Source organism: Delphinus delphis, chromosome 11, assembly GCF_949987515.2.
Source record: "Delphinus delphis chromosome 11, mDelDel1.2, whole genome shotgun sequence".
Classification (NCBI taxonomy): Eukaryota; Metazoa; Chordata; class Mammalia; order Artiodactyla; family Delphinidae; genus Delphinus; species Delphinus delphis.
The window spans coordinates 41,433,676-41,452,958 of NC_082693.1; the positions used below are offsets into that span (position 1 = coordinate 41,433,676).

General features: G+C 51.9%; 1 protein-coding gene across 5 annotated transcripts in view; it reads left to right on the forward strand.

Annotated features, from left to right (window-relative positions):
• The window catches only part of ACVR1B (activin A receptor type 1B), a 31,763-nt gene extending 16,735 nt beyond the window's left edge, over nucleotides 1–15,028 (forward strand). For 2 of the 5 annotated variants that reach the window (XM_060024800.1, XM_060024801.1), the window contains exons 2-9: nucleotides 80–319; nucleotides 1,151–1,399; nucleotides 4,338–4,568; nucleotides 7,144–7,311; nucleotides 8,311–8,467; nucleotides 9,794–9,918; nucleotides 13,200–13,330; nucleotides 14,782–15,028. In XM_060024800.1, coding sequence (XP_059880783.1) covers nucleotides 80–319; nucleotides 1,151–1,399; nucleotides 4,338–4,568; nucleotides 7,144–7,311; nucleotides 8,311–8,467; nucleotides 9,794–9,918; nucleotides 13,200–13,330; nucleotides 14,782–14,907 — 1,427 coding nt within the window. In that variant the 3' untranslated portion in view covers nucleotides 14,908–15,028. Of the gene's footprint in view, nucleotides 1–79; nucleotides 361–1,150; nucleotides 1,400–4,337; nucleotides 4,569–5,822; nucleotides 5,946–7,143; nucleotides 7,312–8,310; nucleotides 8,468–9,793; nucleotides 9,919–13,199; nucleotides 13,331–14,781 lie in introns of those variants that run through there. The other 3 variants (XM_060024805.1, XM_060024804.1, XM_060024803.1) reach the window with 3 other exon arrangements.
• Nucleotides 15,029–19,283: the final 4,255 nt, after the last annotated feature.

Consider the following 19,283-nt stretch of genomic DNA (forward strand, 5'->3'; position numbering starts at 1 on the left):
ATTGTATTCTAAGTCTGGAAAAGGACCTGGGATAAGACCTCGCCATTGATGTCAGTGTCCGCTCCCAAATGTCCCGCAGCTCTGCTCTGTGCGTGCACCAGCTGCTTACAGGCCAACTACACGTGTGAGACAGATGGGGCCTGCATGGTTTCCATTTTCAACCTGGACGGGATGGAGCACCATGTGCGCACCTGCATCCCCAAAGTGGAGCTGGTCCCCGCCGGGAAGCCCTTCTACTGCCTGAGCTCCGAGGACCTGCGCAACACGCACTGCTGCTACACTGACTTCTGCAACAAGATCGACCTGAGGGTGCCCAGCGGTGAGTGGACACCCTTGTTGGACTATTGGCTCATCGTGGAGGTAGGGCACCCCTGTCATTTTCATCCTTCTCTACTGTGCCCCCACCCCTTTGTTGGAGGATAGGTAAAGGTGCCTTTTTGATGCTCCCGGAGGTGACATGGGATGGCATTCCTCCCAGCTCCGGTCTGTAGCTCCGAGGATGGGGGAAACAGATTGTCGAGTGAGCCGCAGAGGTGAAAGCTGCGACTTGGGTCGTGGCTGAGCAGCCATGGGCGGCTGGTGAGATGTGGAAGGGCCAGGCAGGGGTCCCCACGGGAGGGCCTGGGGCTGATCCCGAAGGAGGCGGCCCCTAAGCCATCTGAAGGAAGCTTCTGGCGTGATGGTGATGGCAAAATGGGAAGAGGAGCTAGAGCTTGAAAGGACGGCCATCAAGGCTGAGGAGTGTTAGACACCAGCCTTCGCAGGTCCGCCACTTAGGAGGTATGACTGGGGAGGCGAGAGGAGGAAGAGAGAGACCAGGCCGAGCTTCAGGAGGCCGTCACAAGTGGGGGAGCAGAACATGGCACGTGCCTGGGGCGTGGAGGTGGGAAGAGCACCATGACATGCTGTGAAATTACAGAGCGGGTTGTGGGTTTGACTGTTGCAAAGGGTACCTTAACTAGAGTGGTTTGTATCTGAGAGCATCCAGGCAGATACGGAGCCCAGTAAGACCAGAGAGATCAAGGGCACCTTGAACACAGGGAGAGGAAAAGGGCGTTTCCACCTGGAGGGAGGAGCCGGGGAAAAATGAGGCCATGGCGTTCCCTCATTTTTACTCTGTTCTTTCCCTCTCCTCTCTCACCTGACCCAGGTCACCTCAAGGAGCCTGAGCACCCCTCCATGTGGGGCCCTGTGGAGCTGGTGGGCATTATTGCCGGCCCAGTGTTCCTCCTGTTTCTCATCATCATCATTGTTTTCCTTGTCATTAACTATCATCAGCGCGTCTATCACAACCGCCAGAGGCTGGACGTGGAGGACCCCTCGTGTGAGATGTGTCTCTCCAAGGACAAGACGCTCCAGGATCTCGTCTACGACCTCTCCACGTCGGGGTCTGGCTCAGGTACCGCTTCTTCAGGCCTCGTGTCTGCTGTTGGCCTCCATCACTGCCTCCCAGCAGGATGGAGTGTTCAGGAAGAAGGCTGGCCATTTGCGTTCATAATTCCCCTTCTTTGGGAGTCTGACACGTAATAAGATAAGATAATGGGGTTCACAGAAAATCTTTCATTCTCTGGAATTCCAAAGGTCAGGTGCAAAGCTCTCCATTCCGGGATCCCTGCCTCTCCAAGTCTTGTAACCGTACAGCTATGAAAATTCACCTGGTTCCACCTGAGCAGTGGAGTACTCAGTTTCAGGGCCCCTTTTGAGAAACAGGAGTGTGCCGGGTTCCTGTGAGGTGGTGGCAGCTAATCATTGATCTGTGCGCGACCGCAGGGGGAGTTTAAGGACACCGAGTAGAGCCGAGAGCCCGGCTTGGGTGAGTCGTTGACTTGTGCCAGTTGCCCAAGGGTTTTTGGTGGCGGTTGAAATAAAGGCAGCTGGGGCCTCCAGCATGGCGTCAGCACCACTTGCAGAGCTGCCTGTGAGCGACCAAGCCTTTCTTAGGTGGACCTTGACTTGAGACTGGAATTTAGGGTAAAGAGAGTTGGGTTGTCTCAGTCGCAGGGTAGAGCTCAGCTAGCTAGTAGATGTGGCTATGACTGCAAAAGAGTCTTTTTGTGAAGACAGACGATTATTTTAGTGACGGTGGTATTCTCTTCCTATAGAAAAAAATCATCCACAAAGGTCACTGTTGCCATTCTAACTAAGACAGACAGGATCATATCTGTGAGAGCTTTGTGCGTGTTTATGTATGTTTTCTCGCCGTGTGACAAGGCTCTTCTGTAGGGAAATTATGCCGCCATCAGCCATGGCCAGACATCCCTTCCTGAGCACAGGAATGCTTTGGGCTCTGGCATCTCCTGAGTTTCTGTGGTTTTGCCTTTATTAAGCTCTGCAGTAGAGAGTGCCAAGATGATGGATATATTTAAAAGCTGCATATTTTTGGAAGAGAGAAAATATATGGCTTGTTCTTTGCTGAAGGAGGGTAGGGCAGTGGTTAGAACTGACTGACTCTGTGACCTGACTTGCTGCTGGAGGAAGGTTGCTCGGGGTTTCTGGAGTCTTTTGTAAGATCAGGATTAGCTGAGGTTAGGGCAGGTCCAGGGCAGTTGCCCGGTCATCTGGAGTAAAATGGTTAATAACTGTTCCTCTCTGGATGGTTTAGTCCATTCTTAATTCAGAATATGCAAAGCTTCCAAGGTGCTGGGGTTTTAATTCTGTGGACTTAAAGTACTAAGTCCTTGCTGGTTTTTTTTTGTTTTTTTTTTTGGCGGTACGCGGGCCTCTCACTGTTGAGGCCTCTCCCGTTGCGGAGCACAGGATCCGGACGCGCAGGCTCAGCGGCCATGGCTCACGGGCCCAGCCGCTCCGCGGCATGTGGGATCTTCCCGGACCGGGGCACGAACCCGCGTCCCCTGCATCGGCAGGCGGACTCCCAACCACTGCGCCACCAGGGAAGCCCAGTCATTGCTGTTTGTGTGACGTTCAGTTCACACTAACAAGTATACGTTGAATACCCTCTGGGTGATACAGGGCGAACAAAATGAGAAAGAGGCCGAGCCAGGATGGGAGAGAAGAGATTGTGGAGAAGGGTCTCACAGAGGAGGTCGTGTCTAAAGGGGTGCACGAGTCGGACGTTTTGAGAGTGGTAAGAGGGCAGGGAACATTCCAGGCCAAGGGAAAACCCTTGAGCAAAAGAAGGACAGAAAGGCATGAACGCTCACTGGGTGTTTAGGGAATGGTCAAGAGGCCCGCACGCCGTCCCCAGGCCAGGGTGGGAAAGCCTCGGGCTGCTGTGCTTTACGCCCCCTGTTGAGGAGGGCAGGGCAAGGCGGGTGAGCTGGGAGGCGCAGAGGCCCACTGGAAATCTTTCAAAGGAGGGCCGGGACAAGGGCCAGCGAGGGGGGACCTGGAGAGGAGGGGGCTGCATTGGGAAGCATTTGGTGGCTCTGTACTGTGGGAGTTAAAAGCATAAACCTTAGAGTCGGTCTTAGATGCTTTGCCATTTACAGCTTGTAGCAATTCGAATGAGTTACTTAACCTTCCCTTTTGATGCTTAGTTTTCTCATTTGTAAAATGGGCATAATAACACCACCTACCATATAGGTGGTTGTGAGGAAATGAGATCATTTATGCAGGTGCCTCCTGCATAGTATTAAACATACAGTACACAAGTTAGGGGTTAACGACACATTATTTGTTTGGTCAGGGAGAGGGAGAGAGTTAAGGGTCACGATGGTGGGGGTGATTGGAGAGACAGGGAGACACTTACTGCATGGGTCAAATGAGGCGATAAACGAGTCCTATAAAGGCAGTAAATGTAATCTTAGAATAAGCCTGGGTAGCCCCCCCCCCACCGTCCTGCATGTGGAGCTCCCAGTGAGCAGAACTTTGATCTCCCTGGAGAGAGGTGGGAACCTGGTGGGCCCTGACCACACGTCGGCTCTCATGGGCCACGCAGCACTGCCCTCCAGTGGCCAATGAGTGGAGCAGCAGAGGCGGCCCCCAGCACTCAAACCTCCGCTTTCCTCTTCCACATAAAGCAGCTGTAGGTGGATTGGCCCCCCGGAGGCTGGCTGAAGAGTTAGTAAATCCGGTCAGACATTTACATTCAGATCTGTCGTCCGTCCGTACTAACTGGGAGGAGAAATCGCTTAGATGAGGAGGAGCTAATCGTATACATTGCCCCGTCCTCGCTCACTCACTGTCAGCGCTGCACAGCTTAGACTTCCGGAGGATTACCTGGACGGTTGTAGGGGCAGCCGAGCTCCGTGGTCATTGGACCAGTGTAGAACGGAGGCACTGTGATAAGGGCTTTTCCAGTGTGGCAGTGAGAGTGGGCGTTGCAAAGTTCAGCAAATGCACAAATGTCTGCTTTCTTTCCATTCTTTGGTCCGTAGGGTTACCCCTTTTTGTCCAGCGCACAGTGGCCCGAACCATCGTTTTACAGGAGATTATTGGCAAGGGCCGGTTTGGAGAAGTGTGGCGCGGCCGCTGGAGGGGTGGTGACGTGGCTGTGAAAATATTCTCTTCTCGTGAAGAGCGGTCTTGGTTCCGGGAAGCAGAGATATACCAGACAGTCATGCTGCGCCATGAAAACATCCTTGGGTTTATTGCTGCTGACAATAAAGGTAAAGGGCTGGGTTTGGATACGGGGTGTCCCAGAGCCAACAGTAGTCCCAGATGGAGGAGTGACTGTGGAAACTGAACGGTTGTGGGACAGCACAGTTTTGTTTGCCTTTATAGTTATTACCCATAGCAAGGGGATCTGAGTAAGGCGATGGTTTTCAAACTTCTCTTCTATGAAAAGCTTGTACAGAAATCCAGGTTATTAAGCAAGTAAATAAGCAGTTATTAAGCAGATAAGTAAACCCTCATCCTACCTGCTCACTTTCCCTTCTGTGATACTCCCAAACCCACCCCTAGGGTAGTCCCTGCAGGGGCTCCAGTAAATTTACCTTCATTCCGGTTGGAACAAAGAAGGGTGGCTTCAACCCCTGCCAGGAAAGGCTGGCCCTGGAAAGGCATGCGATCCACACTGAGTGACAGACCAGCATCATACACACTATTGCAGTGAAGCGGGTGCAGCAGAGACACGGCCTGCCTCCCCCCGGGTGCTCCCCCGTGGCCTCCAAGCTCAGCTTTGGGTCCGCTTGTACCTGAGGTTCCTTATTTCCTCCTCCCTCTCTCTGCTGATTTCGCTGTAGTTTTTGAGTCTCTCTCGTGTGCCCAGGCATGTGCTCATTTTTAAGGACCTTGCTGACTAGCAAAGAGACAAACTAATGATTGTTTATAGGAAGTAATCAAACAACAGCTGTTCTGGTGAGCGCAAATTGGGGGTGAGATGGGGATCACAGATATCACACCTGAGCTTGATTGAGGCGAAGGTGGCAGGGAGTTGGTCAGAAAGAAAAACGAATGAAAAGAGCACTCCAGGCACATGTGCAAAGGGGAAGTGTCTTTGGGAACCTGCAGGTAACTTGGGATGTTCCAGCCAAAGACATGGGTGGAGAGGTGGCAGAGGCCAGATTAGGAAGGGCCTTTTTGAGAGGATTGTATTTTATTATAGAGAGTGGGTAGTAATCGAAATTGCATTCATTTATTCGGTAATATTCACTGGCTGCTGTCTGGTCCTGGAATCATCACATATAAGAACAAGACACAGTCCCTGACCTTACAGTGCCCAGGAAGAGGGGACAGCCGACACCTGGGCAGGTAGCGCACTTGAAGTCAGAAAGACCGTGGGTGAAGGCATTTGCATTTTAGAAGAGTGTCTCCGGCGGTCAGGACACAGTTTGCTCCGTGGTCCAGTAATTTTTAGAAGTTGGTGCTGGCAGAAGCTGCGGAAGATGCTAAGTGTTTGTTTTTCCTTCCTAAAACAACAGCAGGGCGCTCATTCCTCACGTTGCCGTGGCGGTTTGTAGTGGCCTCAGCTGCCCCCAGGCTGAAGAGACTTGACCTCTCACGCAAGGGAGGAAGGGGAAGAGAGAATTCCTTACTCCCTCTGAGTAAGCTGTGCCTTTGTAAAACAGCATTACCTTTTGATTATTCATTTAAATCCGACATATATTTTAGAGGGTCAGAAGATGTCTTCCCTTCTAACTCATGGGCAGGGTCCTCAAGATGTCAGGGCTAGTTGAGTGTAAAGGGGTGTGTTCGGTGGACCGCTCGTTCGTAATCAGGGAAACAGGCTGGTGCTCTTCCAGGAGCCACTGCCTGTATTGATTCTGGCAGCTTGTGTGAGTAGGATCTGGCTGTTGAAACCCACGCGAGGGCCAGGGGAGGAGGAAGTTCGGATTCCTTTGTTGTTGCCTGTTTAACATGATACGGATAGTATAGCGTCCTGGAGCTAGGGCCAGCTTGGAATTTGGGCGATCTCGATCCAATTTCCCAGTCTTCTTACTGACAGCAGCACAAGCTAATTAGACTACCAGCTTTTGGTTTTTCTTTTTCTCCCTCCCTTCTTCCCACTCCTCCTTCCCGCTGTACACTGCATACCCCTCTCCCCTAGTAGGAAAGTGTGTGCTCGCCACCTCCCATTGCTCTTCTGAGGATGAGATGATAAGATTCCTCTCTGGAATACTTGTAAGTGTGCTCTTCATGCGTTGAAAAGCATTTTTGGCCTGGAACACAATAATACGCAAAGGAGCTCTTTCCTCCTCTCACAGAGAGCTCATGGCCTGGTAAGAGCAGTGGACTTCAAGGACCCGCTGCAGATGAGCCTGGTGCTCGGGCTGGGCTGTGCTCGCAGGGTCTTGGAGCACAGAGGAGGGCCTGCGAAGCCTTCCTCCTTGGCGGGGGTGGGTGCGGCCGGTCATGGTTTTGATGAGCGGGTCTCGTCAGGATCAGAAGCAGTGTTGCAGAAGAAACAGATGATCCTGTTACTTTGCCTAAGCATGTGCTTCCTCCTCGGGGTGCCTCGCATTTCAAATTTGGGTGTTATCAGGGTGCGTGCGGTTCAGAATCCTGCCTACGAGAAGTAAGGGAGCGGGTCTAAGAAAGAAAGACTGTTCTGTCCTTCCTGGAGCCTAAAGCTGTGGACGGTGGTGGATGAGACGGGCACAGAGGGGCCTCAGGAGGTGTAGGGGCGGGGAGCGGGGAGTACAGGGGTCTAACTGGGGCTTGCACACAGACTCTTCCTTTCCTACCTTGACCTTTTTGCTGGTAGTTGTGCCTTTTCTGGACCTGCTCTGTGGCTCTCTGCAGATAACGGCACCTGGACACAGCTGTGGCTCGTCTCCGACTATCATGAGCACGGCTCCCTGTTTGACTATCTAAACCGGTACACGGTGACCATCGAGGGGATGATTAAGCTGGCCTTGTCTGCCGCGAGCGGTCTGGCACACCTGCACATGGAGATTGTGGGCACCCAAGGTGAGTGGGCCTGTCCCATCCCCACCGAGCTCCCAGAACCCCTTCTCCCTGAGGATGTGGGATCTGGGCCTCAGGGCCTGGGGTCTGGTCTAAGCGAGAGGAGCTTGGCCTCACTCCAGCGAGAACAAGAGGTGCCTCTGCCTTCAGAGCTCCTCGGGGGACTCCTGACGGAAGTGTGGGTGGTTTGTCCCCGATGGACTGGCGTGGCTGTCGGTTGGGAGGCTGCCGTTGACTGAGTGGTCATCTCAGATGCCCACGGATCACTGGTAGAGGAGGGGACTGAGAAAATCGAAGGAGCTGCTGTGCCGAGCGTCAGTTTAGCAGGTTCACACCCTCATCGGTGGGTCAGCTTGATGGGTTCGACACTGGGCTCTGCTAAACTAGGAGGGCCCTCCTGGAGGAAGGCGACCGCGGGCACCCCTGCTTGTGGCCTGACATCAGCTCTTTGGGAGCTCCTGGGCTTGGCAGGCGGCACATTGCTCCTTCGTGCCTGGTCGACCGGGCAGCAGCTCTTGCTGCCCGTGACAGAAAACCAGCCACGAAAGTTTGACCCTGTTGCTGGGCTCTTCAGGGCAAGTAGCAGTCCTTACCTCCCCCGTTTGGTTCTCAGAACGTAGCTAGCGCAGCAGCTTCTCTCTGAAGTCCTCAGCAGTTCTGTACAGGAGCTTATTAGTTCGGGGAAGGCGAGCAGGAGTAGTATTAATATAGCAATATTAGCTCATACGCATGCCCTTCTAAGCTCTTGACTTACCTAAGTTAATACAGTACATTTAATCCTTACAACATTCCCCTGGAGTCAGTACTGGGGTTTAGTCTCATTTTATGGATGAGAAGACCAATGCATAGACAGGTGAAGTCGCATTTCCAGGGTTACTGGGTTAGTGGGGAGCAAAACGGGGACTCGAACCCATACGTCTGGCTGCAGAGACCATGCTTTTAACACTTGTACTGTCTGTCTTTAAAGATCCCTGGTTTGTTTGTTTGTTTTTTCTCTGCTAGGGAAGCCTGGAATTGCTCATCGAGACTTAAAGTCAAAGAACATCTTGGTGAAGAAAAATGGCATGTGTGCCATTGCAGACCTGGGCCTGGCTGTCCGTCACGATGCAGTCACGGACACCATTGACATTGCCCCCAACCAGAGGGTGGGAACCAAACGGTAGGAAGGCCCTGGGCCTTCGCGCTTGCCCGACACTGGTACTGAGTAGCCCTTGCCCAACTGCGTGGGAGAAGGCAGTGTGGTCCTTACTCTGACAGGTGGCGGTTGAATTGAACACCCGCTCCCCACACTGGAAAGCCACACAGGTTGCATCGCACAGATACAAGTGCGAGCGGCACAGCTCCGGAGGACCCTATACCCATAGGTGCTGGTGCATTGGGCAGGGGAGGCCATGGAGAAAGAGAACCTGGAGCAAGATTTAGAAGGGAGACAGGCACCAGCCTTGGCTGGGGGAGAGGGAAAATGTTGCAGTCTGAAGGGGTGGCCTGGGCAGGACCCCACAGGAGGCAGGGAGCATGCTTTGCTTAGGGTGTAGAGAGCAGGTTTGCCAAGCTAGAGCAGAGGTAGTCCAGGGTGGAGATGAGGGCCCCGCGTAAGGATTATGGGCCTCCTTCCCGCGTCACAGAGAAGTGACATAAGAAATAAGGAACGTGGCGTACCCTGGCCTAATGGTTAAGACTCCGAGCACTCACTGCCGGGGGCCTGGGTTCAATCCCTGGATGGGGAACTAAGATCCCACAGGCCGCATGGCATGGCCAAAAACAAAGGAAATAAGGAACAGATTGACTGTGACTCCAGGTCGACTTCACGAGCTGGAAATGCAACTTTTCATAGGATGGAAGAGGAGGGCTGTTTCTCTGCTGAGTATCAGTGAATTTCACTGATTGTGCTGCTGCTTTTTTTCCCCTTCCTTTTGACCTGAATGATTGCAGCCACCCAGGCCCCAAAGTGTGAGGCCTGAGGTGAGCTGATTGGCCTCTGTGGGCAGTGGGGAGTGGCTCAAGCAGTACTCATGAACTAACTGAGTGGGACTCTGATGACTACCTAGAACTAGTTCTCACTACCTGCACGGGTAAGATAACAAAAGAAGTTCAGACTGAAATTTAAGCTCAACCCATTATTGGCTGCACTGAATAAAGTCCAAGCCCCCAGTAGCAACCAGATATTATGTACTGTTCCTGCTCTGTGGCCTACAGTACGCATACCTCTGCCAAGAAATCAAAACACGCTTAAAATAAATCTTGGCGGTTAAAAAATAGAGGTAGAAATAAGAGTAGGCTAGTATTACCAAACCTTGCTAAGGTGTTTAGATTCGAATCCAAAGCATGGGAGTTTGCAATAATAAGAATCCATCACTTCCTCCTCCCCAAGGGGCTGTCTTGGGGTGATTCTGTCCCACATTCAGGGGGCCCTTGAATCAGTACTTTGAGTCGAGAAAGAAGTCATCATTTTCTATGCGTGATCACGTTTCCTTTGCTCTTGCAGATACATGGCCCCCGAAGTACTTGATGAAACCATCAACATGAAGCACTTCGACTCCTTTAAGTGTGCTGATATCTACGCCCTTGGGCTTGTGTACTGGGAGATTGCTCGAAGATGCAACTCTGGAGGTACCTTTCTTCCTGCCTTCTCTGGCTCCTCCTTCGCAGTCCAGAGTCCTGAGGGACTAGAGTTGTCCTGCCTTCTTTCTCCTAACGGCCTGTCAGATGCCTGGCACCAGCACCCATCATACTTAGGGTTCTCATCCAAGAGGAGGGAGGGGACCGGGGAGCCGCAGGGACAAGAGTGTGTTTACTCTTTGGACCAGCTTGTTGAATAGTGTTTTATGTAGTGGTGACCGTTCCGGGGACTCATTTGGGCTTTTGGGGGGTTTTTTTGGTAACACATTGTCTTTCTTGGTCTTTCGAGGTTGGGAAAGCCCTGGGTAGGAATAGCACAGGACTAATGCAGGGGTCTCTTTTATACAGGAGGCAGGGTATTCTAACACACTGGCTCTCAAGCCACGTTCCTGGGGAATGTGGGGTTTCACTGATAAAATAATAGTGGTGATTTCTCAATTTGTGGGAGAAAGCTTACTAATGCGTAGAATTTTCTCACAATGAGTCTTTTCTTATGCAATTTTCTCCTAAGTCTTTGGCATTTGCAAGTGTTCAACCACGTCAGAACTCAATGAAAGGTAGTATCAGATTTAGCAGAAGACTTTTTTTTTTTTTTTTTTTTTTGCGGTACTCCACTCACTGTTGTGGCCTCTCCCGTTGCGGAGCACAGGCTCCGGACGCGCAGGCTCAGCGGCCATGGCTCACGGGCCCAGCCGCTCCGCAGCATGTGGGATCCTCCCGGACCGGGGCACGAACCCACGTCCCCTGCATCAGCAGGCGGACTCTCAACCGCTGCGCCACCAGGGAAGCCCAGCAGAAAACATTTTTTATCATCGGCTTAGTATATCAGAATTTTATGGTGACTTCTAAGTATTCTGCCACATGATCAAGTTCAAGAACCACTAGAACCCTGCCCGTAGCCATTTATCTTTGATGTAAGAGATTCCAGGTCAGTGGAAGTGAATTAAATTAATTAAAAAGAACTGATGAGTGTTCCAGCAGAGCCCTTTTCTGTATTTTACTGCCTTTTTCCATCTGTGATACATTTGGTAAAATCCAAATTATGGAGGAGGCACCCAGGTATTGTACATCTTAAATTTTGATCGTGATATACAGATAAAACAGATCAAGCTGAATCTGGTCGCACGGGTCTGTGTGGGTACTGTTATTGTCACCGTTTTGCAGATGAAGAAGGTGAGTCACAGATTAGGTGATTTGTCCGAGGTCACACCACTGATAAACTAGGATTCAGACTCTGGCAGACTGAGGCCAGAGTTTAAGCTAATTGCTCCTTAGATGATTAACCAAGTCAGACTCTATTTAAAAATCTGTCCCGGGACTTCCCTGGTAGTGCAGTGGGGGACTTCCCTGGTAGTGCAGTGGATAAGACTCTGTGCACCCAATGCAGGGGGGCCCAGGTTCGATCCCTGGTCAGGGAACTAGATCCCACGTGCATGCCGCAACTAAGAGTTCGCATGCCACAACTAAGGAGCCTGCCTGCCGCAACTAAGGAGCCCACGTGCCACAACTAAGGAGCCAGCGAGCTGCAACTAAGGAGCCCGCCAGCTGCAACTAAGACCCAGCGCAACCAAATAAATGAATAAATATTTTTTAGAAATAATAAAATAAATGCTAATCTCAAAAAAATAAATAAATAAAAATAAAAATCTGTCCCATCAGCTCAGAACAGCAGAATTTTTTTCTGGAAAAAGGCATGAGAAAGTTACATTGGATTTTTTTAAATTAACTTTTTATTACGGAAAATATTTCAGTTTGTAGCTCTAGAAGATAAGGACTTCAAAAATATAGTACTATTATCACACTTTAAAAAACAGACAGTAATTCTGTTTTCTTAATATCTTAATTCTTAATATCATATAACATTAGCCAGTGTTGAGATTTCCCCAATTATCTGTGAATTTTTTATAAAAAACAGCTTGTTAAATCAGGGTTTAATTTAAATGTCTATCCACTGCAGTTGATTGATATAACTCCCAAGTCTCATAATCTACAGGTTACCCCTCAATTTTTTTCTTCTGCAGTTTTTTGGGGTTTTTTTTAAGATTTATTATTTATTTATTTTTATTTTATTTTTGGCTGCGTCGGGTCTTAGTTGCAGCATGCGGGATCTTCGTTGAGGCACACGGGATCTTTTTGTTGCGGCGCGCAGGCTTCTCTCTAGTTGCGGCGTGCAGGTTTTCTCTTTCTAGTTGTGGCGTGCGGGTTCTTTCTCTCTCTGGTTGTGGCACGCAGGCTCCAGGGCGCGTGGGCTCTGTAGTTTGCGGCACGCGGGCTCTCTAGTTGAGGCGCGAGAGCTCAGTAGTTGTGGCGCATGGGCTTAGTTGCCCCATGGCATGTGCGATCTTAGTTCCCCGACCAGGAATCGAACCCTCATCCCCTGCATTGTAAGGTGGATTCTTTACCACTGGAACACCAAGTAAGTCCCCTCTCCTGCAGTTTTCAAAATTGGAGAATCCAGGTCCTTTATCCTGTAGGGTTTTCCTGTCTAGATTTTCCAGGTAACCTCTTATGCAGTTCACACGTTCTACTGTTTCTGTGAATTTCCTATGAGAGCTCCATCTAAAGACTAGAATCATTTTTTCCCCCCAAATCCTTCTGTTAAAAGACACAGATAATGGTGGTTACCTCTCTTTTTGTGATGTTAGCAGCTGTTGTTGATTATTGTCCAAATCCAAATGTATTAGAGGTTGAAAAATGCCAGTATTCCGATCCTGTCAAACTTCATGTATTAGCTAGATTTTTTTCTTTAAAGAGAAACTTCCCCTATTGTCTATTTGGTTACCAAGATGTTTAATTTGAAGAGGAAAGGCAGGATAAATACTTGATTCTTTCCATTTATTTGACATTTTTCAAAATAATGAGTTTATTCCCTCTCATTCTACAAAGGCGACTGAGGTTTTGGTTTATTTGTTTGTTTTTAGTGTCATCACGAACTGGTGATTTAAAATATTTGTTTCCATTGAAGTCATAGGTCTTACTGTTGCTTAAATGTTCTCATCTTTGGCCCGTTGGGAGCTTTTCAGGTCGGTACCTTTTGACATGGCCTCAGTAGTCTTTGATAGTTTCCTTGCTTTTTGTTACGAAAAAGATATTCCTGGCTAATCCTGTGTGTCTCTTGTCCCATAACTAGCACTGACCAGGCTCTCCAAGGAGCCCTAGTTCCTCTTAGTGGGAAGTGGTATTTACAGATCGCAACATGGGTGTTGTCATTGGCTTTTGAGTAATCTCTTCCTTCTTTTGATAACTCCGGTGGACGTTTTCTTTTCTCCCAGGAGTCCATGAGGAATATCAGCTACCATATTATGACCTAGTGCCCTCTGACCCTTCCATTGAGGAGATGCGGAAGGTCGTATGCGACCAGAAGCTCCGCCCCAACATCCCCAACTGGTGGCAGAGTTACGAGGTGGGAAGCTCCCCTCTCTCCCGTGGCCTTTCTATCTGCCCGATTTCTCTCCCTTAGAAGAGCGTTTGCCAAAAGTGGGGCCAACCCCAGGGCTACCCCCTGAGCGTGTCGGTCATTGCAGACTGTTATGTGCTGTTGTATTATATATACCGAGCCCTTGTCCTGGGCACTGGAGGGTCCCCTTTGGAATTGACAGCCTAGAAGAAGAAAAAGGCTTGGTCCCAGGACACAGATAAGAGACAGAACAAAGACTGAGTGGGAGCTGTTAGACCTGCCCAACTAGAAAAATGGCTCTGGAGCCAAGGGGTGAGCTGAGCTTCGTGGAAGAGTTAAGAAGAGGCGTCCACGAAGGGTGTAGAAGAATGAGGGGGTGGGACTCAGTGAGAAGACATGTCTGCGAGGGAAGTGGCCTTTCTAAAAACTCAGAAGCGAGGAGGGTGTAGAGAATTTGGGTTGGGGAGTGATGGCGGATGAAGCGGGGAGGGGGTGGCATTCGATGGCAATAACAGAAACGAGGACAAATGTATGATCTAGATTCCTAAGAAGCATGGAGTTGCGGGGTCTTGGAGTCTTTGGCGGCACAGGGTTTGCTTCGCTAGTGCTCTTGGGCCCCCTTTTCTCTCGTGGCTCTGCTTTAAGGAGTGTGTCCACTGGAGGGCAGGCCTGCGTTGAAGAGCAGAATTACTGCGCTCACACTTTGGTGACGCCTCCGCTTTGCCTGACAGAGCAGCCTTTTCCAAAATGGTCCTTGGAACCCTCAGGGTTTATTCACTTCAGAGGGTGAGGGAAGCAGAAAGAGCTGGTCTTCAGCTGCCCGCACCCCACTCCCTCTTCAGTCGGGGCTGTTTGTGTGTTGGGACTCCGCTGGGGAAAACGGGTCCCACTGCTAAAAGGAACCTGGAAAACAGGCCTGAGGCAGCAGTCTGGGGACTCCGTAGCCCTCCACAGGTGACCTTCCAGGTCCGCCCCTTGGCTGCCCCTGGCCTGTGCCGTCCGGGCCCTGGCCGTGAGCTTCTGCCTCTGACGAGGCTGCCCCTCAGGGGCTGCTGCCTCCTCCTCCGCCACCCTGTCTCTGCACGTGAACGTGGGGTCACAGCCGCGTGCGTGCTCGTGCTGGGGGATGTCCCTGCTGTGCCTGGCTCGAGCGCTGCTTTACAAAAAGCAGTCAGTAAACAGTCATAAACACGGATACTCAAACCTTCCAGAAGTGATTTTCAGATCACAGGCCGTTGCAGGTATTTCTCTCAGGATCACCCAGACACCGGGGAGTGGCTGACCAACCATGCTTGCCGAGAAGGTCCCCCTCCCCAGGCTGTCCCTTAAGGAAGGGGGAGCCCGGGGCAGGGGGTGGGGGGCGGGCGGAGCACGGGTCGGGGAGACGGCAGCCTGGGGACCAGGAAGGCTTCAGTGGGGGCGGGGGCAGGCTCGAGTGACGCCGGGTCTCTGTGCAGGCGCTGCGGGTGATGGGGAAGATGATGCGGGAGTGCTGGTACGCCAACGGCGCGGCCCGCCTGACCGCGCTGCGCATCAAGAAGACCCTCTCCCAGCTCAGCGTGCAGGAGGACGTGAAGATCTAGCTGCCCCTCCCCACACGCTGCTGGGCAGCGGGACCTACAGCCGAGCTGCCGTGTTGAGCGTCCGATGGAGGCCTACCTCTCGTTTCTGCCCAGCCCTCTGTGGCCAGGAGCCTGGCCCGCAAGAGGGACAGAGCCCGGGAGACTCGCTCACTCCCACATTGGGTTTGAGACACAGACACCTTTTATATTTACCTCCTAGTGGCACAGAGCCTCTGAGAGCAAACGGTGTGGAGAACTCAGTGCCACAGCCTGGACCGGCTGTAGTGGGAAGTTCTGCAAAGCCCGGCGCACCTGGCGAGAAGCCTGGCATGGTGACGGGCGGCCTGGGAGGGCCCGGGAGGAGCGAGCGTGGCCCCTGCTGAGCGGCACCGAGGGCTTTCCTCTGGGACCAACCCCAGCGCAGCGAGGCAGCCCGGGGAACCAGAAGGATGGCCCCTCTCGGCAGCGCCGGGCCTCGTGCTCCCCTCCGCCCCGTCGGGACACCTGGAGGGACTGCCAGTGCCCGTCTGTCCAGCCGTGTATGCATGTGCCGAGGTGCGTCCCCTGTTGTGCCTGGTCTGTGCCGCGCCCTTACACGTGTGTGTGCGCGTGCGCGTGTGTGCGTGTGTGTGTGTGCGCGCGCACGTGTGTCTGTAGGTGCGCACTTACCTGCTCGAGCTTTCCGTGCATGTGCAGGTCAGGCGTGTGGTCGTCACGCCGGCTCTGCGCGCTGGGGCCTCTGTTCAGTAGTGAGCAGCGTCTGGTTTCCCTGGTGCCCCTCCCGGAGGTCTCCCTCCCCTCCCTTCCAGAAGCCCCCCTCCACGGTGGGTCTCCCTGCCCTGTGTCGCCTGGCCCTCCTTCTCCATTTCAGACTGTGGAACCAAAGCTGGCCCGGTTGTCTTGGCAGGCAAGGCTCTTGGGTCCAGACGTAAGGGAGGCGGGGTGGGATGGGCAGGGAGAGAATCTCGGTGGCAGTCTGGGTGTTGTGGTCAGCGGCCACCGTGGGAAATGAGCCAGCCTAAGGGCAGCGTCCTCGGCAGCGTCGAGGAAGGGCCGAGGAATCTGAAGCCCAGATCTTGGGACTCAGATCGGAATGTCACATCTGTCTTTCATATCCCACATTCTGGAAACAGCAGTGTATATTTTTGGTGGTAGTGGATTTAGGGTGGGGAAGGGAAGGGGGGGCAAGGAGTGGGGAGGGAGTCTGGGGCGGGAGGGAGGCATCTGCATGGGTCTTTTACTGGATTATCTGATCACGGTGGAGGGAAGATGTGAGACTTGCATCCACTTCAGGGGCTTTACTAAAGGGAACAGCCCGAGCTGAACCTGTTGTTTAACCTGAGTGTAGTATTTAACGACGTCTGGAAGCGCGGTTGTGGGTGGTGATTCCGTCAGCATATCTTAGGTATATATTAACTTTGAAGCCATAACTTAACTGGAGTGGTTTGGTTTTCTTTTCTTTCTTTTTTTTTTTTTTTTTTTTAATTTAATTGGGAGGGTCTGGATTTTAACTTTTTTTAAATATTGTTAAGTTTTTATAAAAGGAAAACCATCTCTATGTGATGATTACCTCTCAATCTATTTGTTTTTAAGGAAATCCCTATAAAAACAACCACACAAAAAATGCTTCAATCAAACGCACACAGCTCAATCACACTGGAAATGTCTGTCCTTGTACCTGAGCCTGCTCCCCCCACCCAGCAGCAAGAGTTCCTCTGCCCTGGGGGTTGGTCTCGCTTGCGTTCTGCCCCCCCTCCCAGTTCCACAAGTGGGTTTTGCACTGGGGCCCTGGCCTTCCGTGTGTTGTCCAGCAGGTTGCAGCTTCTCCTGCACGCATTCACGCTACAGACATCGCTGAGTGCCTGCTGGATGCCAAGCAGTGCGCCGGGCGCTGGGAAATACAGCTGTGAACAAGACAGGCTTGGGTCCTACTCTTGGAGCGCCGACCACGGGACCCATTCAAGTTAGTGGGTGACTGTTTTGAAACCAGAAGTTTTCGTAGTTGCTTCTGAGCCTTTTGAGCCTGGAGTGATTGCTCTTATATAAGACCACTAAGGAGTGAGGATGCCCACCTGTCCCCCACCAAAGAGGCCGGTGGTGGGCAGTGAGACCCCCCCCAGTCGCTGCGTTCATCCGGAGCCCCCTTCCTGCCCCCAGGGGAGGCACAGACTGTGTGCAGCCTCAGAGCATCCCTGCCTCCAGCCCAGCGATTCTCTGCCAAAGCTTGTGGAGGAGGGGAGAGCCCTCCCCCCACTTCCACTGGTCTCCCCCGTGCCCTGGCCTTCCTATTTATTTTCCTGCTGTATTGCTTCTTTCCTTGCGTTAAAGGAGATCTTCCCCTAACCCTCTGAGCCAATTTACTGGCTCCTGACTAATTTCCCTCGAATACCAATTGTGTCATTAGGGGGACCTTCTTCCCCACCCCTGCCGATGCCCCATCTGTCCGCCCTGCGGCAGAACTTAGCGGTTTAGAGGAGATGACGGAACTCAGACTCCTCTCCCCCCCGCCACAGCCAGCCTCTGGGATCTGCCAACACTCCTTGACCCAGGGACTCCCAAGCCACTAGCCCACTCCTCCGGTGGCCCTGCTGTCCTCACCACACACTCCTCCTTCTCCACCTCTGGGGAAGACTGAGCAGTTTTGGGGGGAAGCTCCCAATCCCACCGCCACCACTCTTAACCCGAGAGTTAGGAGTGAGAGAGTTGGGAAGAAACTAAAGCTGTGGTTTTGGCCCCCTGAGGCTAACCCCGATCCATAGGGCTACCTGCACCTCTGGATTCTGGATTCACAGACCAAGTCCAAGCCCGTTCTTAGGTCGCCGTCAAGGCCCCCGAACGGCATTCTCGGTACTTCTGTTTGTTTTTGTACATTTTATTAGAATGGACTGTAAGATAGCCACTTAGACACTTTACCTCTTCAGTATGCAAATGTAAATAAGTTGTAATATAGGAAATCTTTTGTTTTAATATAAGAATGAGCCTGTCCAGTTTCTGCTGTACATTATTAAAGTTTTATTCACAGAGCTTTTCTGGTGCCATCTGTTTTACATCTGTGGACTGGCTGCCCAGCCTTTATCAGAGGAGCTGGGCAGGTGCTTCAGGTAGCGTCCCTCCCGCCACTGGCTGGGGTACGACGTTAACAGCAGCTGCAGCAGGTCATGTCAGAAGAGGACCCTGTCGGAACATCCGGGGTCTTCCTGAGGCTGTTGCCCTGTGTTTCATAGAAGGAGGGCCTGGCGTGTGAGAGGGAGCGGAGGACGAACTCAGCACCTTTTCTTGGGCTTTGCCTGTATTTGTCTTTGTCTTTTAGCATTTTTCTCTTTATATAAAAGAGGGTCTTGATCCTGGTAAGTCACAAACCACCCAGTCTCGAAGGCAGCCTGGGCCCTCCTCAGTTTTAGCTTTCCCCCTCCTGACTTGGAGTATAAATGTGAATTTGGGGTTGGCTAAGCGACTTTGAGATGGGAGTCTTCAGTGGTGACTCCGGGGTTTTCAGTGTGCAGGTGGCTGTGAGGAACAGCCCTAACCCAACATCTCCAGGCTGAGGAACCAAGAGAGCAAGTCCTAGAATCATAGACTCTCAAGTTTAGATGGGACTCCAGAGGTCCAGCACCCATCAGGCATTTGACCTCCCCCACAGCATCCCTGCCGAGTGGCGGGGGCCTCTTGCTGTAACGCTCAGGACCACAACCTTCACCTGCCGGCCATCTGCTCAGTGAACAGCTCTTCCTTACCTAGAACTGGGAAACCTCCCTGCAACTTCTCTCCAGGATGGTTCAGAGCACTTATTCTGTCTTCCATGTAAGGTCCCTTAACATATTTGAAGGCAGCTGTTACGTTACTATGAATGTGGCAAAGCTTAGGGTTTTTTCAGTTAATATTAGCAGATACTTATTAAAAAGTTAGTGTGTGGGACTTCCCTGGCGGTCCGGTGGTTAAGACTCCGCGCTTTCACTGCAGGGGGCATGGGTTTGATCCCTGGTTGGGGAACTAAGATTCCGCATGCTGTGCGGCGGCAAAAAAAAAAAAAAAGTTACTCTGTGCTACGCAGTGTGCCAGAATTGGCTTTACGTACGTGAACTGCTTTCATCCTCAAAACAATGTATGAGATTGGATTAGGAAACTGAGGGTTAGGGAAAACAAATAAATTGCCCACATAGCTCACAAGGGTGGAGAAGACCTTGGGTCCAGGGTGTCTGGCCAGAGACTGCAGCCCCTCAGCCTCTGCACATCCTGCCTCCATGGCGCCATGCCCTTCCCCCATGCCGGCTGCTCTCCGAGAACCTGGCTCAAGCCTGGGGCCACGGAGAGCACATGACATTCCACCCAGGCATTCACTGGCAGCACAGACTAGAAGGAGAATCCCAGACTCTGCTTGACACCTTCAGGTCACATCC